We start from the raw sequence: 27985 nt of genomic DNA on the forward strand, positions 1-27985 counted from the left end.
GGACGGAGCCCACCACCATTCGTCGCTGCTGCTGCTGCTGCTGTTTCTGTTGTTTTTCTGTGCCGATCTCCTGATATAATGGCCTCCGATGGTATGGATGAACGCTCCCCGCTGTTGTCGGCACCGAACTCGGGGAACGTCACGCCCACCGCTCCGCCGTACCAGCAGGACCCGAGCTCGAGAGGTAACCGAGATTGACGGAGGAGTGCTGAATCATTTAGGGCGTATAGTAGTGAGGGTTGATCTGTTGCAGACTACAGCCCGTTTAATATCATACATTGTCCTTAGACGACAGCTCGGATGGCAGTGCTAAAAGAACGGGCCTCGATCTGGCTGAAATTGTTACCATCGCAGCCTCCATGTGATGGGTACAAAAACGTTGCTTTCCTGGGCAAGGGCACGCTGCTAGTTAGTGAACAAACCATTTTGTGGGATATTAAATGAGGATTGAAATATCTCGGTCGATTGATGCCGATTCAGCCAGCTGCAAATTTGCATTATTCGAGATTGTTGCATTAGGATGAGGCTGTTGATATTTATGTTTTGCTTTCATTCATAAAGCTCTTTCAGTTATCACACTGGCCTAGACCTCATAATATTGGGTTTTTAAGCATATTAAACATTAGAAGAAATCAAAACACCTTTTTACACCTAAATAAGAGGCACTGCTAAATGTAAACAAAACAAAAGATGCACAGGGAGGAAAGATATGAATGAGAAGATGAGCGTTTTGGTTCGCAGATAGACTGTCAAAATTGTACAGATTTTGTATGTATAAATTTTACTTCACTAATTCTAATTTGCTGGTAAAATTTTATTGTACAGTGTCAGTTTTAAAGGAGATCGAACATATTGAAAGGACAGTAAATTGTGCTTCATTAAGCTAATCGTTACTAAGGTAGTTTGTACTTCTTTGGAGTAATAACAGGGGCACTTTAAAAAAAGGTTCCACCTTGTGATTATTTTTTCATATATTGTTAGCAAAGCCACTTCTGACTTGCAGACTGGCCCAATCATTTTCTCAGTAAGGAAATTGATTGTCAATAACCAAAACCTTTAAAGACTCCAAGATTTTAATCAATTGTGATTTTGTCTAACCCAGCTTTTTATTTGCATAACATCAAGTTTTTGTTTAATGACATTTTTAGGGAAGAAAACTTTAGTATAAAGTGTACAGAATATTTAGAGTAGCAGCAAAAAAAAAAAAAACTTTCATCTCAAATAAAGCTCAGAAAATGATGTACTCTACACTCTCAGAAAAAAATGGTACAATGTTGTACCAAAGAAGATAAAAAACCTTGTCACTGGGGCAGTACCTTTTTATGGAACATAATAGTACCTTAAGACAAAATACAAATTTGTACCATTGCAGTTTGTACCTTAGGGACATGCTTTGTACCATTGGAAACCTAAATGTACCTTTGTTTTTTAAAACCAGCAGATACAATATTGTACCTTCATCAAATATACAAATCTAATCCATAAAGGTACCACCACAGTGACTACATTTTGTACCTAAACAGTGTCAAAATTATCTATTAAACGTTATATATTATGGGCGAGGCAGTGGCGCAGTAGGTAGTGCTGTCGCCTCACAGTAAAAAGGTCGCTGGGTCGCTGGTTCGAACCTTGGCTCATTAGGCGTTTCTGTGTGGAGTTTGCATGTTCTCCCTGCCTTCACGTGGGTTTCCTCCGGGTGCTCCGGTTTCCCCCACAGTCTAAAGACATGCGGTACAGGTGAATTGGGTAGGCTAAATTGTCCGTAGTGTATGAGTGTTTGTGTGGATGTTTCCCAGAGGTGGGTTGCGGTTGGAAGGGCATCCGCTGCGTAAAAACTTGCTGGATAAGTTGGTGGTTCATTCCGCTGTGGCGACCCCAGATTAATAAAGGGACTAAGCCGAAAATGAATGAATGAAGAATATATTATATAAAATATTAAAATGCCTTAAATATTTAGCTTACAACACCTATAGTTTTACGTTTTACCAGTCGTGTTGTATTATTGTATTATAGAACTTATTAATCAATGTTAATAAGTTTCTTTAAACATATACTTTTAGATGATGATTTTAATATGGAAATTATTCTTAAAATCACTTTGCCTTTCCAGTCATATTGATTTTCATAGGTATTGTAATAAAAAAGGAGTTGTTCAACACTTTTGTATCTTTTTTTATGAGGACAATGGTGTACCTCCATTTCAGATGTACCATAAAAGGTACAGAACAGTATCATAAGAGGTCTTAATCATAAGAGGTCTGTATTATATAAGGTACAATTTTTACAAAGGTACAAAACTTTTCCACAAGGAACATTATTTGTACCACCGTGTACCTTTTTTTCTGAGAGTGTAGTCAATAAACTATTTGTAAACATGTCATTATTTATAGATATTATGCAACAAAGTTGACATATTGTGTCTACAATTAAGCTACACCTAATAACTTTAAATAGAAGTTTTCATATTTTGATAGTGTAGTTCACAAGGCTTCATGGCACTGTATTTCTTTCCCTCATCAAAAACCGTTATGTACACAGTTTTGTTCCTTTTGTCTTCTCTGATTTTTCATTCGTTTGGTCTTATGGTTTAAATTTTTTGTTTCATATCAGTTTTTGTAATCTTGTGATTTACCACATAGCAGGTTAGTTTCAAGGAAGACTTTGTTTAAATTCTTGAAAACTGAAAGGGAAAACTGCAACTGATGTTGTTGTAATTGTAGACGTGACGTGCAATAAAGCACATATAGTGCTCAATTGAAATGGGATTAGTGATTGATTGTGAGATTTGTTTTTTTATTTTCGTTTCCTCTAATCATGAACAGATGCATATTTGATTATTAGGCTGCAATGAGAAATTCAAGGGAGAATGCCTAAAATTGACCAGAAAGGTCAAGGTTTGCATTAATCTTTTGATGGTATACTTTATAATTATTTTGTATATTTAATAGTAAAGCAAGTTTTGTAAGGTAGATTTAGAAACAATGGCCCTGTGCTGCCCTATTTTTAAACCATGCCAAGACAGCAAATACTCAGTTAATCAATTGGGTTTTTAATAACCAATTTTATTGCAAAATGTCCTTGAATTTGACTAAATATTTGAAAACAAATAATCACCTTATGCATCTCTTAGTTTGCCAATTGTAAATGATTATTGGCCAGTTGCTTATGGTTCCAAAATGACCAAATGTCTGATTGCAAAACAGTCACGTCTGTCAGCCAGATTTTGATTATTTGTAAATCTATCCATACTGCATTTCCTGCAATATGCATATACACAGAAAAAAAATGGGCGAAGCAGTGGCGCAGTACGTAGTGCTGTCGCCTCACAGCAAGAATGTCGCTGGTTTAAGCCTCGGCTCAGCTGGCATTTCTGTGTGGAGTTTGCATGTTTTTCCTGCGTTCGCGTGGGTTTCCTCCGGGTGCTCCTCCAAAGTCCAAAGACATGCGGTACAGGTGAATTGGTTAAGCTAAATTGTCCGTAGTGTATGAGAGTGTGTGTGTGAATGTGTGTGTGGATGTTTTCCAGAGATGGGTTGCAGCTGGAAGGGCATCCGCGGCGTAAAAAATTACAAATGGATAAGTTGGTGGTTCACTCTGCTGTGGTGACCCCGGATTAATAAAGGGACTAAGCCGACAAGAAAATGAATGAATGAATGAACAGAAAAAATGCTCACTTTTAGTGTAATTATCAGCTTACACTTCATCTCATTATTTATAACGGCTTTAATATTGTACCATGATCAGTATAGATTCTGACGGTATGATAACCTTGGATAAAATATCATTGTTTCACAGTATCACAGTGTTGTGATTACTGCTCTAAAACATATTCTTTTTAAATGTCTGGGTAAAAAATTAAATCTTTTTTCCCCTTTAAAAACAATATATCTTATTTTTTTTTTAAAGATTTGTAATATTTCGCTGTCTTCATTGGTTTCAAAAACACAAATTTCTTTACTATTTAAAACGGCATCTTCTGACATTTTTTCTGCTGGAGATACTGTTGTCCTAAAAAATGTAATCAATCAAAAATTGTACACATACCAAAGGAACTGTATTACAGAAAATTTTGCGATTTTAAAACCTTGACTTTTCTAAACCGTGGTATACTTCAATAGTGATTATCGTCCCATGCCTAATGATCAGGTGATGTTGTGGTTGTAAACTATGTGTGCTAATGTACTCAAGCTTTATTATCTGGCCTAGTATTTCAAACCCCTGGATTACGGTTTCCTTCACTGCTTTTGACCACAAGCAAGCACTCTCTGAGGATTAGCCTAGCCTGTTGATGGAGGATCTGCTGAGTCTGTGCACAGCATTGCTTAGTGTGCTGAGATTGTTGTTTATTCTGCATTTGCATTTGGATGCCAAAACTAGATTTATCGCAAAACACCTGTGCACATCAAACCCTGTTATTGTAGAATCGTGAAAGTTACAGTCTGCTACTTCTTTAGTAGTAATCAGTAGTGTTTGACATCTGAGTGAGAGAACAAAGGATAAGAAAGAGTTTTGACCTTGTCTAAATGACACTGAATGGGTTTTATTTTGGTGATATGTGATCAGCCCTGCAAGGCGAAAACCAGACCAATTATTGCTCTCTGCTCTGTTTATGTCATGCGATTTCTGCTAGGTCCACACAAGATAAATAAAGATAAACAAATGTTAGCTAATTGAAACTCTTGAGGTTTAGCTGTAGGGTGGGGATGGGCAAGACGTGGATCAGCTGTAGGACTGGGCTGTTAACCGAATTTTATTTTTAATTACAATTTTTGCTTTCATTGATTATAGAAATGTTACATAAAATAGAATATGTTGTATTCCATTTCAATATAAAGGACATGGTCAGCAGTTTTGAAAGATTTATATTTAATCTATTCAGACAATGAGACTTAATTATTAAATAATTAATTGATAATAAATACGATTCTTTATTTAAATGATAGCTTTTTAAACAGTCAACAACAAGTAGCGCTATTGCGCTTCAGGCATCCTGAATTCCTGACCACCCATTAACAACCTCAATTCCTGAGTAGCAATTGTCCCAAAGAAAAAAAAAAACTTGCAATAGAAATATAATAAATCAATATTAATAAATATGTGCTATTTATCCATATCGGGCAGAACTGCATGCTAAAAATAATAGTTATTTCAGGGTTTTTTATAACTATAGTATTATTTTTTATACCATATTGTTATAATATAGTGATATTATTCATACATCTGTTTACACACTTACTGGCCACTTTATTACTAGTACTGAGTTGAACCCACTTTTGCCATATTGACAAGATAGCATCACGCATTTGCTGCAGATTTGTTGGCTACACAATACACATTCATGATGTGAATCTCCCGTTCCATCACATCCCAAAGGTGCTCTATTGGATTGAGATCTGGTGACTGTGGAGGCTATTTGAGTACAGGGAACTCTTTGTCATGTTCAAGAAACCAGTCTGAGATGATTTGCGCTTTATGACATGGCACGTTATCCTGCTGGAAGTACCCATCAGAAGATGAGTACACTGTGGTCATAAAGGGATAGAAATGGTCAACAACAATAGTCAGGTAGACTGTGGTGTTGACACAATGCTCAATAGGAACTAATGGTCCAAAAGTGTGCCAAGAACATGCCCCAACACCATTACACCACCCTCATCAGCCTGAACTGTTGATACTGTTGATGTTGTTGATGCCAAATTTTATATAGCAGAAATGCCAAATTTTGCCAAATTTTAATGGCAGAAATTGAGACTCATCAGACCAGTCAACGTTTTTATAATCTTCTATTGTCCAATTTTGGTGAGCCTGTGCGAATTGTATCCTCAGTTTCCTGTTTTTAGCTTACAGAAGTGGCACCCGGCGTGGTCTTTTGCTGCTGTAGCCCATCTGCCTCAAGGTTCGACGTGTTGTGCATTCAGAGATGCTTTTCTGCAGACCTCGGTTGTAATAAGTGGTTATTTGAATTACTGTTGCCTTTCTAACAGCTCGAACCAATCTGGCCATTCTCCTCTGGCATCAACAAGGCATTAGCGCCCAGAGAACTGCCGCTCACTGGATATTTGCTCCTTTTCGGATTATTCGCTGTAAACCCTAGAGATGGTTGTGCGTGAAAATCCTAGTACTTCAGCAGTTTCTGAAATACTCAGACCAGCCCGTCTGGCACCAACAATCATGTCATGTTCAAAGTTACTTAAATCACCTTTCTTTCCCATTTTAATGCTCGGTTTGAACTGCAGCAGATCGTCTTGACCATGTCTACATGCCTAAATGCATTGAGTTGCTGCCATGTGATTGGCTGATTAGAAATTTGCATTAACAAGCAGTTAGACTGGTGTACCTAATAATGTTTCCTGCCTGCGAGTATAAACATTTAGGCTGTTAAAGGATTTGTTCACACCAAAATTTTATTTATATAACTGTTTACTCACTCAAAATAAATTTCCCTTTAAACAAATCATGCTTCAAAAGAAACTCAATAAGTTAATCTGTATGAATCAAACTTTAATTTAAAGCCAAAATGAGAGCTAGTTACAATAAAAAAGGGGTTGTATCTGTTTAGAAAGCCTGGATTGCTTGATTCAATACTTGAACTCTTCATGTGTGTTGTGAAGCGTCAGTGATTTTGGTGAATTAACCTTCAATGAAGCGATATAAATCTTGATTAAACAGCTTTATTTGTGTAGCATGTAAGATGAACAAACATTGAAAGTGTGTAACTGATAAAAATAATGTACATTTACAAATGAACATTCAGTTAACACATTCACCATTGTCATAGCATGCTAATCTCGCATAATGCTCAGCCTCTCTCAGATTTTGAATGTGATATTAAGACAGAGGGAGGGAGTTGCAACAACAGCTGTCTGCAGGCTCTAAGGTTTGGAAAAGGCCTCTCATCTTACAAACAGTGTGGACTGGTGTCAGGGAAATGAGACGTGTGCTTTCCCCTGGAGAGACGGTTTATGCTATATTAGTGTGTGAGGCACAAAGGATACGAGTTTAAAGCTGTCAGTATGGACACCTACTAAAATAAACATCACTGTGTTAATTCATCCCAAACACCTGAGAGAAGTAACGCCATCATTTGGAGAGACACATTTTAATTGGTTGTTGAAATCTTAAGAAGTACTGTATTGGACTATCTATTAGCCTGACACAGCAATATTAAACCAATAGCATGAGTTTGGGGCAGGACCAACTATTATTCAAGCCAATGGGAGATGTGTTGTCATTTTTGTCATTTGGTTTAATAATGATATTGTTGTAAGAAGGAAAGTGGCACAGTAATGAAGGTACATGTTTATGTCCCAGTTGCTGTCGTTCCAGACATGCAGGTTCACGTGGGTTCAGCTTATGTCATCTTAATTCTCAACTCTCTACTTTTTTTCCCTCAACTGTTCTCGAATGCTGAGCTTCTTGGTATCATCGGCAATAGCTTGAAGGTAGAAAAGGCCAGAATATTTAAATGACGTTCAACAGACTAGTTTAACAGGATGGTTTGCTGTTAGTATGAGATTCATAAAGGGTATATTTCTTGTTGTTCTTATTAGAGCCCCTTTTGATGATTGTTTTTTTTATAATTGGATCATATCAAAGAGCAGTTGACACTGCCATTCAAACAGTTGATCAATGATTTATTTAAACAATTTAAAGCGTATCTCAAACTGGATTCCTGGTGGACTGCAGCTCTGCACAGTTTTGCTTCAACCCTAATCAAACACAGCTGATCCAACTAATCAAGGTGTTCAAGACTTAAGCTGCGGTCACACTAGAGTTTGATATTAAACTATATTATATTACACTATAAGAAGATTAGACATTTAAAAAAGCGAGCGATTGATCTATATTTTAAATTTCTGTCCAGAGAGGTCATGTTTAGATCTTCGATTGGTCTCATGCAAACATGTGATGCTATTTCAGGTCAGAGTTCACCAAGCTTGAACTTTCCAATGCTGCGAACTGCGAAATTTGTCACATGAGCTTGCATACCTGACGCATTCACGTGCGTATGAATGGAATTCTATGGGGAGAAAATTCCAGTGTGACCTCAGATTTAGAGGTGGTTGGGGCTAAACTATGCTGAGTTGTGGCCCTCCAGGAATTGAGTTTGAGATCATTGATTTAAAGGGATAGTTCATTCCAAAAATTAATTCTCTGTCATCATTTACCTTCACTTTACCCCTATTTGAATTTCCTTCTTCTGCTCAACACAAAATACAATATTTTGTAGAATGCTGGTTGATGACACTCATTGACTTCCATAATATTTTTTTCCTACTGTGGAAGTCAAAAAATACCATTAAAGCTCCAATGAAATTAAAATAAAGTTTTTTACATGTAAGTGTTTGTATTGATGGTTTTTAACATATCCACAAGCTAGTGTGCTCCAGAACTGTGACAAAACTCATGTTTAGAATGCCTAACTGACCCAGCCGAGACTCGAACCAGCGACCTTCTTGCTGTGAAGTGTCAGCACTACCTACTGCGCCACTGAATCACCCTCCATTAGCCGATACATAATTAATTTCGTTTGTTAAGCGCAAAGATTTGTTTCAAAACTATTTCTAAATTCAGTTCTAATTTCCAGCGAACGAATAAATGAACAATAATAACAAAGTCTGGTCAAAAAACTGAGTTAGATGCAAATACACATGTTATGCCCCATATGGTCTCAAACCTGACAGGTGGGCTATTCTAAGCTTGTTTTAAATAAAACAAATTTAAATGCGCATATAAAAAGTAATACAGCTTATAATAATAACATGATACAAAAACAAATTGTTATTAATATACTGAAAAATCCCCCTGAGATGAAGATCGCATGAAAGTTTTTAAATTTATGTAGGCTAGAAAATAATAATTGTTGTAATATTTTAATCCTTTAATTCTTTTTCAAATGTGCAGCTATTTGCGTACTGCTGTACATCTTGTGTGTATTAAGCAATGTTTAAGCGAGGCGCACAACTAATGCGCTCTGCGCTGGACTATAGACTGGCTTTGATCTGGTTTATCGAACAGTCTATTATAGTTCTTCAAAATAGCAACACACCAGCAATGCGCCTCAACACGCCTCCTATTTTAGACTAGAATGCCTATGGGCGCACATATGAGCGCAAATGCATTTGCTATTTAAACAGCGTGGTTCAAAACGTCAAAACGACTCTTGTGCCAAGCTGAAACTAGCAAACAATAATTGTGACGCGCCTTGCGCCGCATTGCGCCGGGTGTATGATAGGGCTCATAGTCTCCACAAATATATTATACAGCTGAGTAAGCATGGCTTTTGTCGAAATTAAAAATAATTTGACATTTTTCAATAAACACAGCTTGTAAAAATGATTTCTAAAGGATAGCATGAGCTTATCCATAAAAAAATATTGTAATAATATTTCACAATATTGCTTTTTTAATGTATTTTTGTTCAAACACATGCATATTTAAAAAAAGAAAAAAAATCTTATGTTCAGCATCAGGAAATTATAACTTTATTAATTATTAACGGCAAAGTTTTCTACTTAAAATGACTAAGAATCATTTTACCTTTCAACAGATCTCATTTCTTGACATTATGTGTTGCTAGTATCTAGTTCGGATGATGTCGACAGCTGAGTGAGGTCATGAGGCTAGAGCTGCTGTCGGTTGCTTTTGCTGTGGTGTCACATGTTCAATATGGCTGCCGTATGACTGTCACCAACGTGATCGCACAAAATATGAAGTGACGGTCAGTAGGAGGAACATGTTTCAATTTCAATGAGCATAAGCAGCAGGCTGAGCTCTGTTGTGACTGAGCTCTGGATTTGAGTAATTCTGAAGGCGCGAGTAGACTGAGTGCAGGGATTGGCTAAAGGCCCAGATACTGTACTGTAGATGAAAGTGTGAATAGGCTGCACTTATTGTTGAACACAGTGAATCTGCATTTATTTGGATGAGGATTGCCAGCAAGAAGACACATATATAATAGAAACGTTACATATATTTTGTCTTGGCATTGGCCTAAAAGACAAAACGCTAGATGTCTAGATGACTTTGATTCATTTTTATGGCTCTGTGATTGAGAAAAAGGATTCTCCTTGGTTTTTATATGGCTTATTGGTCAATTGTGGCATTCAAAGTCAAAGATTTTTGTGTAATGACCGCTAAATTCTTGTGAACTGCTCTTCTTTCATGTCTCTATTATTCCTCTGTGGTTTCTTTCTTCTCACATAATTGAGTTATTTAAACTCAAATCAATATTTCATGCTCTTTCAATTATGTATTTGATAAATAGCCATGCAATAGAGGAATAATACATGGAATAATAGAACTGAGCTGGTCATCATGGCAAAATTAGCCTCTTAAACAAAACCCAGTCACCCTGTCTGGGGTTATTTTGCAATAATGGCCAGCTGAATGTACGTTAACAATCCAATACTTGCACTACTCAAGCCAGTTTATACTTTACTTCTATAAAGTTAAAAAAGTCACACATGGATAGGGTCTTTTATGCAGACAATAAGCAGATAATGATACAAAGTGTGGGTTTATGGATTGAACTCCACTCTAAAAAAATATTGTTTAGACCAGTAGTTCTCAAACTTTTTTCACCAAGTACCACCTCAGGAAAACTTGTCTCTTCAAGTACCACCATAATGACTGGTATTGAAATACATAGTAAGCCTAATTAAGCGGCTACTGCACAGTTCACAAATGTGGCAGATTGATTATTATTATTATGAATATTTATTATTGTCAGCCACTTTAAACATAATAAATACATAATAAATATGTGATAAATAAAAATGTGATTTTAAAAGTTAATTAAAAATAGCACTGTTCTTAAAAAGTTCAAAGAAATCTGCTGTACTTAAATGTAAAGTATTATCATAAACAATTACAGGTGGGCCCCACGCGGGCTAGCCAATGTGGTTGGATATAGGGCATGTGCCCCAGTAAAAATCTATGATCATAAATAATTACAGGTGGGGCCCATGATAACAGATGTCATAAGTTATTTCATAGAGTGTAGCTGATTTATTTATGCAGTAGTATTATTAAAGTAAAAAAATATTTTAAAGTCAACATTACATAGACACAATAATAGTTTGTTTTTCACTGTTGTGAAGTAAATCCCAGTGACAACATCTCGAACATGAGAAAATGTACTTGATTTTGTAACTTTTTCAGTAGTACTGGATTTGAAAATATTTTTCCCATTGTTTTTTATCTTAGATCTTTTGATTAAAGTGTTATGATTAAAGTGTTATGAGCCACAAACCAAACCAACCAACTGTATGGTGAATCACAACATTATGAATTTCATTTGAAGCAAAGAAACATATAAAAACATGATAAAAACAAAAGTACAAGACTTGACAACCTAATAGAGGCAAAGAACTACAATCCCATGAAGTTATGCAAATGTTACAATTTAAAATGATTGGAGAACTATACAATTGTTCATTTAAAGTCGTTGGTTGTATCCATCATGTTTCAAGCATGCTTCATGGGAGTGGGTGGAGCTGAGTTTGCAATGCACTTTGCTACCTGCACCTCTCTGATTGGTAGAAATTGTCAAAGTTAATATGCAAATTTGAGCAGAAAAAAATACACCATGTTGTACACTACATCATGTTAATAAATTCTACTATTATTTCTTTATAGAGCACTGATAGGAAAACCCTGCATACTCACCGGGAAAAAATCTGGAGTCTTACAAGACCTGTCAAACTAGGCCTGGGGGTTATTAGATCTTTGAACTTTAAATGACTTTTTTATTTGATTGTAATCACTGTCAATAACCATATATGATTCCTCAAAAACTTTTCTTAGTCAGAAAGTTACAGCAAGCAAAGTGCACAAAATGAGAGATTGCTTTAAAATAAGTTGAATTCATGTGAACATATACAGTCGATTAACAACCTCTGCATGTCTTTAAAGTTTTTCGGTTATTGTTAAAAACTACAATTTCTAATTATTTTTTTACTATTATGTTCATAACCTGACTTTTGCATTCTGTAGGGAATTTTGTTGTTTTAAATAATTGTCAATGTCATGTGACCATGAATGTTCATCAATTTTGTCCTAACGATTGATTATTAAACAAATGATTTTAAAAGGAGATTTGTTGTTATTAATTTTTTGCACTGTTATATTTTATTCTAACTTACATGATACATGATGTTTTCAGAGCAAATTAGAGATTTCTGTAATTCTATGTAAAAATGTTTTTGCTCAAGGAAGATACTCACCAGTTGATGGTCATATAAATAAGTGTGTCCTTGTTTTATCATTAACTGTGTGTGAAAGATTAAGGGTCTTTAACATAAAACCAGTAAATGTTTCTGAGCATTATGCACATAAATCATTGCTTGTCTTTTGTTTATGTGCTCAAACCTATCATATGTGAAACCTATACTGCACAGCAAATAACTACTATCAGACAATTGATCTATTATTGTGACAGGTCAGCTGAAAGACTGTATTTTGTTTTTTGTCTTCATCTGCAGCTGAATTACCTCCGCCCTACACAGCCATTGCCAGTCCAGATGCAGGAGGAGTGCCAGTCATCAACTGTCGAGTGTGCCAATCTCTTATAACTCTGGATGGCAAACTCCATCAGCATGTGGTGAAGTGCACCGTCTGTAATGAGGCCACGGTAAGAGAACCTGACTGCAGATAGCGCTTAGTCATGCACTCCTTTAGTCCACCATCTTTCTCTTTGATTTAATAACCAAAAGCTTTTGCCACCTCACTTATTTTTTTGCATGTTCTCACACTTTAAAAGTTCTGATCATCCAACAAATTTAGTCAAAATTAAGTCAAAGAAAACACAAATAAACACTTCATGCAGTTTTTAGTTTTTAAATAAAGGCTTTTTTATTAAGGGAAAACAAAATAAAAAACTACTTAGCCCTATGTTTAAAAGTGTTTCCACTATTACACCCCCCCCCCACACACACACACACAACCCTCACCTGTTTAAACATAACTTAACTCTGGTTTATTACACCTGAGTTCAATTTTTAGGCTTGATTATGGCTACACCTGTTCGAAGTCAAGAAATCACCTAAAATAGGACCTGCCTGACAAAGTGATGTAGACCAAAAGATCCTCAAAAATTAGACATCATGCAGAGATCTAAAGAAAACTCAAAAACAAGTTAAGAAAAAAATATTGAGATCTAGAAAGATTTGGGACTATAGCAAACCACAGTGAGAGCTATTATCTACTAATGGCAAAAACGTAGGACAGTATAGAATTTTCCCAGGAGTGGTCGGCCACCAAAATGACCTGCGACATCTCTTCCAAAAGGTTAGAAAAGAAGAATCCAAAGAACTGCAGGCCTCACTTGCCTCAGTTAAGGTGAGTGTTCATGACTCTACCATAAGAAAGAGACTGGGCAAAAAGTGTTTGCATGGCAGAGTTTCAAGACAAAAACCACTGCTGAGCAAAAAGAACACAAAGGTTCGTCTCAGTTTTGGGAAACACTTTGGGGAAAATATTTTGTGGACTGATGAGACAAAACTTTTGAACGGTTTGTGTCCTATTATGTGTGGCATAAAAGTAGCACTGCATTTCAGAAAAAGAACATCATACCAAGAGTAAAATGTGGTTGTGGTAGAGTGATGGTCTGTGGCGGTTTTGCTGCTTCAGGACCTGAAAGACTTGCTGTGATAAATGGAACCATGAATTCTGCTGTGTACAGAAATATCCTGAAGGACAATTTCTGGCCATTTGTTAGTGACCTCAGGCTGAAGCAAATTTGGGTTCAGCAGTAGGACAATGATCCAAAGCACACCAGCAAGTCCACTTTTTAATGGCTGAAGAAAAGTAAAATGAAGACTTTGGAGTGGCCTACTCAAAGTCCTGACCTGAATCCAGTTGAGATGCTGTGGCATGACCTAAAAATGCGGTTCATGTTTGAAAGCCCTCCAATGTGGCTGAAGTACAACAATTCTGCAAAGATGAGTCAAAGTTCTTCCACAGTGCTGTAACAGACTTATGGCAAGTTTTTGAGAACGCTTGACTGCAGTTGTTGCTTTTAAGGGTGATCCAACCAGTTATTAGTTTAGGAGGAAGGTTTGTGCCCCATTATGTGTGACATAAAAGTAACACTGTTATACAGAAAAAGAACATTACACCAACAGCAAATTGTGGTGGTGGTGGTGGTGGTAGTAGACCTGGAAGACTTGCTGTGATAAATGGAACCATGAATTTTGCTGTGTACAAAAATGTCCTTAAGGACAATGTCCAGCCATTTTTTAGTGGCCTAGTCAAAGTCCTGAACTGAATCCAGTTGAGGTGTCTTAAAAATGCGGTTCATGTTTGGAAGCTCTCTAATGTGGCTGAATTACAACAATTCTGCAAAGATGAGTCAAAGTTCTTCCACAGCGCTGTAACAGACTCATTGCAAGTTATCGAAAATGCTTGATTGGACATTTTTCCACACAAGGCTATGTAGCTTTGTATTTTCTTTTCCTTTAATAATGAAAATCTTAATTTCAAAACTTCATTATGGGTTTACTTGTGTTATCTTTGACTAATAATAAAATAAATTTGATGATCTGAAACATTAAAGTGTGATAAACCAAAAAAAGAAATCAATGAGGGGCAAACATTTTTTTCACACCACTGTATATTATGTTCTGTAGGATTTTTAAAAATAAATTATTACTTACAATTGTGAAAGTCTACATTAAATGAAAGTTTCAGTAAAGGCATTTATAATAACACACGGGATTCCTGTTTAAGTAGATGCTAGTAGAACTTTCTATTCATCAAAAAATGCTGTAAAATAAAATATTGATTGATATAATCATTTCTGAAATGTCACATGACATTGAGAATTAGTAATGGATGCTTAAATTTCAGTTTTGTAATTACAAATATACATTTCATCTTTAAAGGTAAAAAATAGATAGCAAATATTTTACATATTACAGTTCTTACTGTATTTTTGACACAACCTTGTTAAACATAAAAGCCTTTCCAGTATCAATCCACACATTTTTGAATAATAGTTAAATTCATCTGATTTTTCTTTTAATTGTCAAATTGATAGAGGGAAATTAAAAGTTAAATGTTATGAAAGAAGTTTCAAAATATTCATCATTTATATAGCATTGCAATTAGATAAATGACCTCATTTATCAAACAGATCACCTTTATTAATCAACTTTAATAGTATAAACAGCATATGTAATTGCATATTAGTTTATTAATGAAGCAAGCATAAATGATAACCACAGACTACTCTTGCAGTTTCTTGATATATCTCTTAATCTTGACTTGTTTGTGCCATGTTTATCTGATGTCTGGGCTACTTTCAAATCCAGATTAAAAAGAAGTTACATTTATTACAATTTATAACATATAAGTTTATATAAAAGTTCATGATCAATACAGCACGTGAATGTGGACCAAACACAAGTGTGACATTTTCTCAGAGAATAATGATTCAATTTCTGTCTGTTCTGTAGTTATTGCTATCCTTTTAACTGCTCATCTGACCACAGTATAAATCAAATACAGAATGGATGTATCCTCACAGCCTTGAAGTAAATGTGTTTGAGATGAAGGATCCACGTGCACGGCTATAAGTGTTGTGCTCAACGGGGCTGAATTGCACCGTAATTGAGTTGTCTGCATGAGAAACACTTTGCATGAAAAGTGGATGCTTAATGGAATTGCTGAGTGACCTGATTCACTCAATGGCATAAAAAATACAGATTTGTAATAGGGCTGGGCAAAGAAATTAAGAAATTCAATTAATAAATAAATATGCTTGATTTGATAAATAATCTCTTTTCTGTATTCTACATTCTACTCATTGTATGCATTTGAAATAAAGGATGGGTTTTGTTTTAATATACCAATGTGTGCATTATTAACTTTATTATGTATTATTAAAATAATAATAATAATAATACCCCCATCTTATTTTTTGTCATAAATTCTCTACTAATAAACAAATCTTCACTGTACATTTTTAGATATATTAGTGGTACTTAGGTAGTGCCCCCTTTAAATGTTTTTTTTTCTTTTTTAAATGTTTCCCAAATAATGTTTAACAGAGCAAGGAAATATCACAGTATGTCCGATAATATTTTTTCTTCTGGAGAAAGTCTTATTTGTTTTATTTCGGCTGGAATAAAAGCAGTTTTTGATTATTTAAAAACCATTTTAATGTAAAAATTATTAGCCCCTTGAAGCTATATTTTTTTTCGACAGTCTACAGAACAAACCATTGTTATACAATAACTTGCCTAATTACTCAAACCTAAAAAGTTAACCTAATTATCCTAGTTAAGCCTGTCACTTCAAGCTGTATAGAAGTGTTTTGAAAAATATCTAGTAAAATATTATGTATTGTCATCTTGGCAAAAAAAAAAAAAATCAGTTATTAGAAATGAGTTATTAAAACTATTATGTTAAGAAATGTGTTAAAAGAAATATTTTCTTTATTAAACAGAAATTGGGGAAAAAATAAACAGGGGGGCGTATAATTCTGACTTCAACTGTATATATATCTCACAGCCTCTGATGCAGGTTGTTCAAGGATCTAGTCCCTCTAATGCAGGATGGACACTGTATCGTATCATCCTTTTTATACTTTTTTATACATTTGATATTGGCAGTCAATGAATATCAAGTTGTTGCAAATCTACATATATTTGTGAATAATGTAAAGCTGCAATTGCTCATGACTCATTTTAGGAAGTTCAGAATGAATTCTCCCCTTTGGGTGACAGTAACTCCATTCATCATGCACTTGGGTCTTCAAATCTTTGCATACGTATCTTCTTTTTGCAGCTTAGTCCTTTATTTATCAGGGGTCACCACAGCAGAATGAACCGCCAACTATTCTGACATATGTTTTATGCAGCGAATGCCCTTTCAGCCGCAACCCAGGGAAACAACCAGTAGCTAGTACGTCATACATAATGATTTAAATTAAAAGGCTTTACATGGCTACATATTTTACATTTCATATTGGTTTAGTGTAGATTTATTTGGCACAGAATCAGATGTTTCATAAGTTGCCATGCAGACCTGACCTCAATAGGAGGTATTATTGAAAGATTGTTCTGTCTGGAGTTAAGAAAGCATTTGACTGCTCCATATAATAACAGCATTATTCAATGCATACAAATGAAGTTTGATAATAGTTCAACCCCATGCCCACTCGCTATTCTTCAGCTTAGTGCCTGATTTATTAGGGGCCGGAATAGTTAGTCCAAAAATGAGAATTCTATTATTTACACTCTTTTTTATGTAGGTTTTAAACATCTTGAGAGATAAAGATAAAAAAAAAACCGTTTTGATAGTAAACTGCACCTGTAAATGAAGAATTAAAGGTCTATATGGGAATATATTCAGATAAACCTTTAAATTATTAAAAAATTATGTTAAACTAATATGATTGATATCTTGTGTATTGTGATTCATCTGAATTGTGAGATGTCTGCTTTTTTTACAGCCTATAAAGAATCCACCAACAGGAAAGAAGTATGTTAGATGTCCTTGCAACTGCCTGCTAATCTGTAAAGACACGTCTAGGAGGATAGGATGCCCTCGACCCAACTGGTAAGTGTTCAAGACACATTTCAGAGGGTCATTTAGTCGCTATGTGTTATGAGATCTGCAACAGTATATTTGTGCAGACGTGCATTACCATAAACACTCAAGCAAACAGTGCTTGTTTCCAGTTTGAATGGCTTAGGGATTTGCACTGTAAAGGTCTTAACTCTGTAAAGTCTGACATTTGAAAAAACAGATTTCATTTGAAAAATGGAAAAGTTTATTTAAATTGTTGCAACATAGGCTCATTCTAAAAAAATAGCCCTATATACATTTCTGGAGATCACAAATTATGTAGCCAGAGGTACATATCTTTAAAACAAACGATACAGGGCGGTATGAGATCGTTCCTTTTTGCGGACCGCTTACCCCCATATGGATGGCTTTCCCGCTGTAATCAGTTTGTTCAGTAGCTCGCAACATATGTTGTTGGACTTGGACGTGGTGGACGTGAAGCGGAGTTGCCTGCAACGAAGGGGTATGAGTCCAGCAAAGAAAGGTTCCAGAAAGCAGGCAAGACAAAAACAAAAGTCAAAAAAACTAAATAAACAAGTAAATAACTGGGTGAGAATGAGGTGAAGTCTGAAAACTTGGTAAATATCAGGCAGCCGCAAAGACTTTTCTTTTTCTGGATTGCTTTTGAAAATACTGTTGGTTGGGTATGGAAGGAGAAGGGTCAGTCAGTCGACAGTGGCCTTTGAGATCTGAGATCTGAAAAAGCATACACAGCGACCTCAGGTGGATTCGTGAAAACAAAAACTGCAAAAAAAAAGCGTAGCTCCTGGGACGTATTTGGTGCTCTCCAGAAATGTATATAGGGGTATGTTCTCATAATGAGCGTGGGTTGGAAATTTAAGAACACACACACATAAACACAGAGAAATAAACAGGTTAAACTGCTTTAATGAAATTGGGGAAAAATACAGATTGCAAAATGTTCAATAAACACGTGTTTCACTTCTAACAAGATTTTAATGTATAGATGTAATTATAATGAAAAACCTGATAACAATCAAAATATATATAAAAAAAGAGACAAAAATCAGTCTTATGGAATGTCATTTAGAATTTATCTGAATAAAAAAAATATATGTCTCATTTAAAAACAACAGGAATTCAAAAACCTCTCTATATATTTAAACAGGGAGCTGTAGTGTTACTTATAAAATTTTTACCGTAAATTCTCACATAATAATGTAAAGGCATTCACTCAATCATACTAAATCTGTTGCGTTTTCTGATTGAGTTCAACAAGCCTATCTCTCATTTCTCCATGGTTTTAAAGCGTCCTCTGAAAACAGCAGATTCTAATAAGTTGCATAAAATCAATCCACCTGGTCCAGCCATGGTACAACAGAGGAGTTTCTTGGCTATTATGCCAGAATGAGAGTATAGATGCTAGCCATATCGGCCAAGAAAATAGTAGTTTTTTTTTTTTTTCAATTTCTGTCAGCCTTATCACATGATGTAAATATAGAAGTTTTGTGACTGAAGCTTTGCATTTTTGAATGAAATGGTCCATTTTGATTCAATTCATAATGCTAAGCTAAAAATTACCCCACAAGAACAAGAAATCGGCTGAATGGATTAAAAATATTTCAAGTTAGCTGTTTAACTCTAGTACAGGGGTCACCAATCTCGGTCCTGGAGGGCCGGTGTCCCTGCAGGGTTTAGTTCCAACTTGCCTCAACGCACCTGCCTGGATGTTTCAAGTTTACCAAGTAAGACCTTGATTAGGTTGTTCAGGTGTGTTTGATTAGGGTTGGAACAAAAATCTGCAGGACACTGGCCCTCCAGGAATAAGTTTGGTGACCACTGCTCTAGTAAAATGACTTGTGAAATTAGCCTTTAAAAAACAAAAACAAAAAAAAGGTAGTGTTCCTTTAACCATAATTACAACAAAACCTAAGCCTGACTACACATAATTACATGTTGTTAAAGGTGCAGTAGGTGATCTGCCTAAATGCTAACCGATTAACTTAATATCTTTCAAATACAATCCCTCCCCTGTTGTCCAAAGCCATGCCTTCTGAAATCGCGAACGCGCAGGTTAAAGATGACAGAAACCCAACAGATCATGTCATTTGCCAGTTAGAAATCTTTATAGTACTTTATATAACTACAATTCTCAACGAAAAAACTGTATTATATGTTGCACGTTTTCAGTTATGTAGTAAGCAAGCAAAACTTGTCATCGCTTTCTCATCAGTCTCACTCTCTCACACGCTTTGTCCTAAAGCGACTACTGAATGCTAAGTGCTTCACAGGTGTCATTGTTCAAAAATGAACCAATGTAAATATAAACTAACTTCACCTCAGTAAAGCAGGCTAGGCACAACAACCAGCACAACAAAAAATGTTTCTGAAGATGATCACCTCTTGCACCTTTAATTAATTTTATTCATTACTTATATATGTAGTTACACTGTTACAAGGTAATGACTGTGTAATCACTGTAAAAGAACAAAAACTTTCACAGAAAACATGCAGCATGATAATGTACAACAATTGTTCAGCATTCTGATCATATTATTAATTTCGAGACCTTTCTTGTATCAGATTTGATAGTTGAAATTTTACAGGCTTATTAACATTTTCAGTTTTTTGAATGATGTGAAAACGCTGACGTTGTTTGTATGGGCCCCCAGCAGACGCATCATCAACCTGAGCCCAGTGATGGTGATCCCGGAGGAGCAGCCGGCTCAGCCAGCTCTACCCGTCCAGCCGGAGGGCATGCGTGTGGTCTGCGGCCACTGCGGAAACACATTCCTTGTACGGTCTCACATCCTTTTAATAACATTTCATCTTTGATATATTCAGTGCATGGTTCTGGTTTCAGTGTGTGGAAGGACAGAATGCATTTATGCTGTCGTTCAAACTTTAGGGTTCAGTAGAGGTTGTTAGATTTTAAGAATTACAAACATTTGAATTAGTGCTGTCAAATGATTAATCATAATTAATCCATCCCGGGCTCATTGTGGAAACGTAGCCCCGCGGACGTTTCTGCGGACCTTGATTTACGTCCCGGGAGGTACGTATTCGAGCGGTTTTTTATTTTCGCGGATCAACGAGAGGCCGCGGATTCGCGCGAAAAGCCGCCGGATCAAAAAAAAAAAAAAAAAGCAAAAGCCCTCGTCTTTGATTTTGACCGCGTTTTCGGATCCTGCCGCGTTCTCGCCCTTATTTTCCGGATTCTGTTTTTCGTCTTACCTGATTTCCGGAACCCGCTGTTCCCCGGACTCAATCCCGGTCGTCGTCCACCGCGGCCGGCTCCGGCTCCGGCTCCTCCTCCTCCTCCGGGGCCTCCGCTCCGCCGACGCAACGCTGTGAGCTAGGCGGACAAACTGATTGCGTCGGGAAAGCCCTCCACTCGGAGGTGAGCCGTCGGCCGGCGAGCGCAAAGAGCAGGGGCGGAGCGGCGCAACACCGCCCCACAGCGTTCGCTCGAAAAAAACCAAACGCGGCCTTTACGTACCTCCGGCCACGTAAACCGCGGTCTCCAGAAACGTCCGCGGGGCTACGTTTCCAGAATGAGCTTAGGTTGAATTAATCACATCCAAGATAAAAGTTTGTTTTTACATAATATATTTACCACATATTGTGTGTAAGTTCAGGCTGGGTTAGTTTGCATTTCTGTGTGGAGTTTGCATGTTCTCCCCATGTGCTATAGGTGAATTGAATAAACTAAATTGGCCGTTGTGCATGTGTGTGAATGAGTGTGTATGGATGTTTCCCAGAACTGGGTTGCAGCTGGAAGGGCATTTACTGAATAAAACATATGGTGGATTAGTTGGCGGTTCAATCCGCTGTGGGGATTTCTGATGCATAAAAGGACTAAGCGAATGAAATTAATTAATGAATGGTTATATTTATAATTTGCATTATATATAACAATTTAGGGCAGCACGGTGGCTCAGTGGTTAGCATTCTCGCCTCACAGCAAGATAGTTGCTGGTTTGAGTTTGTATTGGGTATTGGGTACGAAGTAGTGTATTAATGTGTGTGTTAATATGAGAGTGTATGGGTGTTTCCCAGAGATAGGTTGCAGCTGGAAGGGCATTCGTTGCATAAAACATATGCTGGAAAAATTGGCGATTCATTCTGCTGTGGCGACCGCAGATTAATTAAGGGACTAAGCCGAAAAGAAAATAAATGAATAAATGAGTTGGCGGTTCATTATACTGTGGCAAAAATATACACAGTATGCACATATATATTTTGTAACTATAAACTTTAATTTTGGATGCGATTTATCTTTTGACAGTACTAATTTTAATATATTTACACATTTGATTTATTGTTGTTGAATTTTTTGAATATTTTCTTTTTACATGATCCTTCAGAAATCATTTTAATATCCTTGTCTGGTGCAAAATTATTACAGTATTAGTAGCATTATGGTTTATATATATATATATATGTGTGTGTGTGTGTGTGGTTTTTTTTTTTAAATTGTGAAACATTTTTATATATATGCACATACTGTTACTGTATATGAAATATACTGTTTTGTTTTTTGGTAATTTGATGCAATTTTGCTGATATTGATATCTTAATTGTATAAAATACTAATCAGATTAAATCATTAGTTTTCCATATAGACCTCTAATTCCTCATTTACAGGTATAATTTATTCTCAAAACTCTTTTTATCTCTCAAATTGTTTCAAACCAAACCTACATAATAAACAACAACTAAATCTTACTGACCTCAGACTGTTGAACGGTAGTGTCTGTGTAGTGTTGTCATATTGACCATAAAATGTTTTTTGAAAAATTTAAAACTGCCTTTATTTTAGCCGAAATAAAACAAATAAGACTTTCTCCAGTAGAAAAAAATATTAGTTTACATACTGTGAAAATTTCCTTGTATCATTTAAACATCATTTGTGAAGAAAAAAAAAATTCGAAGGGGGTTAATAATTCTGACCTCAACTGTATACATATAATATGTTTAAGCTATGTTTTTAGGTAAAGAGACAAGGTCACTTTATATGAAGAACAAGTGAACATTTTCACAAAAGCAACCCACATTTGTACAAAAATATTAAGTGTACAAATATGAGATACATTATTAAAAGCCCCTCACATTATGAACTTGCATGTTCATATAGGGCATTTTTCTTTTTACATATGCAGAAACCCTTTGCCAGACACAAGGTACATACTGTTAACCTCTGGCTTAAATAATGATAATAAAGCTTGCTGGTTTTCCAGAAGCAAAAAAAAAAAAGAATGGCCAAACTTACTGACCAAATTAGATGGATATAAACATTGTTATCTGATCATTGTGTATATGTAAATATAAGCCCAAATTAGCCTCGGTTTTTCATACAATTTGTAGATGAATATTTTGAAGAACTTTTGTATGAATAGATTTTTAAGAGTGGCGACTGAAATATCTTAGATTTGGTTAAAAATCTCTTAATTTGTGTTCTAAAGGTGAACACATTTCTTATTAGTTTGTTATGAAACACGAGGGTGAGTAAATGATGACAACAGTTTCATTTTCAGACAACTAACACTTTAAGGCAGCGTGTAAATCAGCAGAAAATCATTTGTCAAGTGTGTCCACTTACCCTGAATCAAAACTGCTGTAGATTATGAACAAATTTATTTATTTTTTTGCTATGTTTGCTTATTCTTAGCTAACTTCCCTCTTAACTTCCCTCTTTTTTTGCAGTGGATGGAGCTTCGATTTAATACCCTGGCTAAGTGCCCACATTGCAAAAAAATGTGAGTCGCCATCATTTTCCATATACTGTATCTATGTGTCATTCCTCCGCCAGCGATGTGGCCTTCTCATCAATCTCTGCGGTCAGGCTTGAGTTTGTAGAAGTGAAAGTAAATAAACCCCTTGCGAGCTTCAGTTTGAGAGAAGGGCAATGTGATGCCAGTCACCTGAGAGAGCGGCACACCATGCTGACATACTGAAACACGAGTCCTGTACGCTAGTGACGCCGCAAGGGAGAGTTATGACAACAGATGCACGGCACACATGAATGAAGACCAGTGCTCATCAGACATGCTGAGAAATTCAGCCATTTCCAGTGCATTTGAAGAGGCAGCGACGAGGAGACGAGCAGCAAACAGAGAGAAATTAAGCACCTTAAGCTATCTTGAGTTGTTGCGAATCTTGAAGAATGTTTGAAAGTCCGATCACATGAGAGGCATGTGAAGGGTCACGGTGAGATTTAATGGGTCGCAGAGAGGAAAAAGAGCAGGCCATGTGACTCACTGACACAGTTCTCTATTGACTGTTAGTGTTTGTAGGGCTTTTAGAAGTGAAGTTGATCTTACATCTGAAAGGTTTGGAACATTATATTTTTTATATTAATGTTTATATAAACGGTATACTCACACACATATACATTGGACAAATAATGAATAACATAAATGCATTAAATGAATATGAATCATAATTGAATTATAATTAAATTAAAACTCCAGATGTTTTAACTATTAATTAATCATAGTTTGGTTCAACTTAGTATTATATCATTTTGTTGCAGAGACTACATTATGATTAATCAAAATATTTGTTGTTTAAAATAACATTTGACCCATCAATAACAATAGCATGTTGTTGTTGTTTTTTACAGCTTTCAGAAAAGAAAGCTAAATTATGAATTATTATAGATAAAAAATAGAACTACTTTTTGTTGCTTAAAATAAAAATAACTTATATTAAAAAAATATTTCTCTTTAGACAGATAGATAAACCTTTTTCAGCTTTAGCATTCAGCTTACTTACAGAAAAATAAACTGACAAGGCATATTAATATTCTGCATTATATTTATATAGATATGAGCAATAATACGCTCGTAGCAGTGCGATATGGCTGTATATTGGGCATATCGTACTGCTGCCTGTGTGAAATTGCATTTATACAACAGTTTGACGGCATAATCGTGGGTATAAAAAAGAAAATCAAACACAGAGAGTCTCAAAACCTTTATGTATGAGGAACTACTTTCTTCCGCCATTTATTCACATCTGCAGCTGGCGTCAGAACAGCAGAAACTGTTGCTACTTCACCAACGTCACTTTAGAGCTATATTTGAATAATTCTCTTGCGTAATGACATTTTACGATTTTACAACTGAACAGCATGAAACGCCATCAGTCTGGAGATTTCCCAGTATTATCTGTTCCAATGGGGAGATCACAATAATTAATCCTAAAAAAGCCAAATCAGTGCAAACACTAACAGGTTACTGTTTTGTTTGTGATAAGGAAAAACGCTAAACACATGCGGGCATTTCTTCTTTCTTTCTGTTAACTGAACTAGTGTGCAGTAACGAAAACAGAAGACTCATTAGAAACAAACAGATGGTCAACCAAAAAGTAACTCAGGGTTGTACAAAGAGTGGCCAACATAAAATACCCAAAGTACATTCCTGATATGCGAGTCCCATCTCACACTCAATACACCTCAATTAAATAGTATAAATACAGCATTACAACATACAAAAGAGAGAGAGAGATTGACTTAGAATGTCACTAACCAGTTTAATAGTGATTTGATCAGCTGTAGCCAGACATTATGCTGTTTTTCTCTTCTAAGAGTTTATTATGCGGCCTCTGTCATCATCTTGTAGATGGACAACGTCAACTGTCTTTGGACAGGCTAATGGCCGCCAACACACTCTCTCTCAGAAACTATAAATATTTTAAAATAGGCACTATCCTTATAAATAAGCTGCATAGTTGCATCTGAACAACTACATTCTCAACTAAAAAAAGTCCCAAAAGTACATTATGTTGTCCAACAGCAGAAATATTTGTTAAACTGTAGAGTGTCCTCTGCTTCTTGCTGTATGTGGGTGAAGTAATACACAAGGAGGCTGAAAGAGTTTCTGTTATTTGGCAGAATATGTAAGCCAATCAGATTGAAGAACCAGACAAAACTGTTGTATAACACCAGTGCCAATATACAGCCATATCGCCCTGCTACTCATGTGCTATCGTTCAAATATTTTGTATAATTTTTTTTTCATTTATAAAATTGTTAAAATGACTACATTAAGCTATAAAAAAGTTAATGTTAGATTTAGTTTACCTACAATAAATTACACATGTAATTTAATAAAAGCACTTTGGATAGACCTTAAAATGTATTGTAATGTCTTCTTAAAATTTCAGTAATTTTCTGTTTGGTACTAACAAAACAAATCTATCATTTGTAAAGCCAATGTGTGTTCTGCATATGTGCATTCTGGTGTCATTTAAAAATAGTGCGCAAAATAATTTATTTTATTTTTTCTATGGGGAGTTTAATTTGCTTTTAGACAAGCTGGCTGGAAAAAACATAGAAAAAAAATAGACCAATGTAAAATCTACTTTAAATAAATGAGATGCTGCTTCACTCTTTATTTGTATTGTAGCTAGTTTTTGAATAGCATTGAATATCCAATCTGCTTTTCACATACTTCCAGCAATGAAACATTATATTTTTGCACTGAGAGCTGATACAGAGCAGCTGAAAGTTTGTGTTCTTTTAATTCAGCACTGGCAATAATTGTTTGTGTGTTGTTTGTTTGTCTGTAGATCCTCTGTAGGCAGTGCTTTACCCAGAAGACGCTGCTGTGCCTACATTACAGTAGGAATGATCTGCATTTTCATCGGTATTGGTTTAACAGTGAGTATGTTTCTTGGTTTTAAGAAGTTTTGTTGGTTTCAGTACTATTTTTGTTTTATTGAAGAAAATTTTATTTGGCAGAGCTGAATTAGCTTGATCAACAGGGTCAGCAAATGTATTTATGTCAAAAAAGATGTTCTGAAATGTCTATTTATCAGAAAATGTCCAATTCAGCTTGCATCACAGAAATAAATTACATTCAATCATATATATGAAAATAGAAAATGTTTTAAAAAACACTTTGTTGAAGGCGACGCAGTGGCGCAGTGGGTAGCACGTTCGCCTCACAGCAAGAAGGTCGCTGGTTCGAGTCTTGGCTCAGTTGGCGTTTCTGTGTGGAGTTTGCATGTTCTCCCTGCTTCCGCACGGGTTTCCTCCGGGTGCTCCGGTTTCCCCCACAGTCCAATGACATGCGGTAAAGGTGAATTGGGTAGGCTAAATTGCCCGTAGTTTGTGTGTGTGTGTGTGTGAATGATTGTGTGTGGATGCCCCCCAGAGATGGGTTGCGGCTGAAAGGGCATCCACTGTGTAAAAACTTGCTGGATAAGTTGGCGGTTCATTCCGCTGTGGCGAACACGGATTAATAAAGGGACTAAGTTGACAAGAAAATGAATGAACACCTTATTGATAATCAGATGTACAGTACATGTATGTATCATAAAAATTGTAGGTGTGTATTTACATATACAAAATCCTATAGAATGGCTTTTATTTTTTCTATATGATTTCAGCAAAGTTGATTTATATTTACAAAATGCAGTAATATAATCGCGAAGGGGCGACACGGTGGCACAGTAGGTAGAACATTCGCTTCACAGCAAGAAAGTCGCTGGTTTGAGTCTCGGCTGGGTCAGTTGGCATTTCTGTGTGGAGTTTGCATGTTTCCCCGTGTTCGCTTGTGTTTCTTCCGGTTTCCCCCTCAAGTCCAAAGACATGTGGTATAGATGAATTGGGTATGCTAAAAAATTGACCGTAGTGCATGAGTGTGTGTGTTTCCCAGTGATCGGTTGCGGCAGGAAGGGCATCCGCTGCGTGAAACATATGCTGAATAAGTTGGCGGTTCATACCGCTGTGGCGACCCTGGATTAATAAAAGGGCTAATCTGAAAAGAAAATGAATTAATAAATGAAGAAGAGATCATTCAAATAATTTCACATACACAAATCTTTACTTAACAATGTTGCAGTCTAATATTACGTTTTTGATATCAGAACATTTATAGTTTATTCATAATCACAGTCAAACTGCACTTGTCATGCAACAATCATCAATGATTTATTTCATAACAGAAGAATTTGGGACAGTTTCACACTTGAGACTCATAAAAGCTATTCTCCTATGATACACCTACATTTTAAGTCACAGGTTTTCTTTAGTAACACTTTTATTTAAATCACACTTGTAAGTTACATCAGGATCTGATGATCATTAAAGCACATATTATGTTGCAGTTCCTAAAAACGTCACCAGCCGACTTACAAGTAACTCTCAAATTAGCACTAGCTAAGCGGTCATTTCGTACTCCGCATAAACACAGTGTTTGTTTTCCTCTCAGGTTGGCACTCAGGACTTCGCCAGGCGTTATCATGCTACATATGTTTCCTGGGCCTTCGCATACCTGCTGGGTCTCATCTGTCTGGTCCGGGCCTGCTATTGGGGAGCCATTAAAGTCAGCTATCCTGAAAACACCTTTGCATAGACAAGCATCCATCCTTCGAGCCCTTTTAGTGTTTGATTTCACTCGATCTGAACAGGTAAACCCATGGATGCCTAGTCCTGTTACAA

General features: G+C 36.1%; 1 protein-coding gene across 1 annotated transcript; it reads left to right on the forward strand.

The window, feature by feature from the left end:
• Positions 1–30: 30 nt before the first annotated feature.
• On the forward strand, positions 31–27899 carry pip4p2 (phosphatidylinositol-4,5-bisphosphate 4-phosphatase 2). Its single transcript, NM_001045112.3, is given in 7 exon segments — positions 31–184; positions 12486–12634; positions 17459–17565; positions 20208–20331; positions 23242–23294; positions 26110–26200; positions 27756–27899. Coding segments are annotated over 7 exon segments (774 nt in total). The 5' UTR covers positions 31–78.
• The last annotated feature ends 86 nt before the right edge of the window (positions 27900–27985 follow it).

Source organism: Danio rerio, chromosome 19, assembly GCF_049306965.1.
Source record: "Danio rerio strain Tuebingen ecotype United States chromosome 19, GRCz12tu, whole genome shotgun sequence".
Taxonomy (NCBI): Eukaryota; Metazoa; Chordata; class Actinopteri; order Cypriniformes; family Danionidae; genus Danio; species Danio rerio.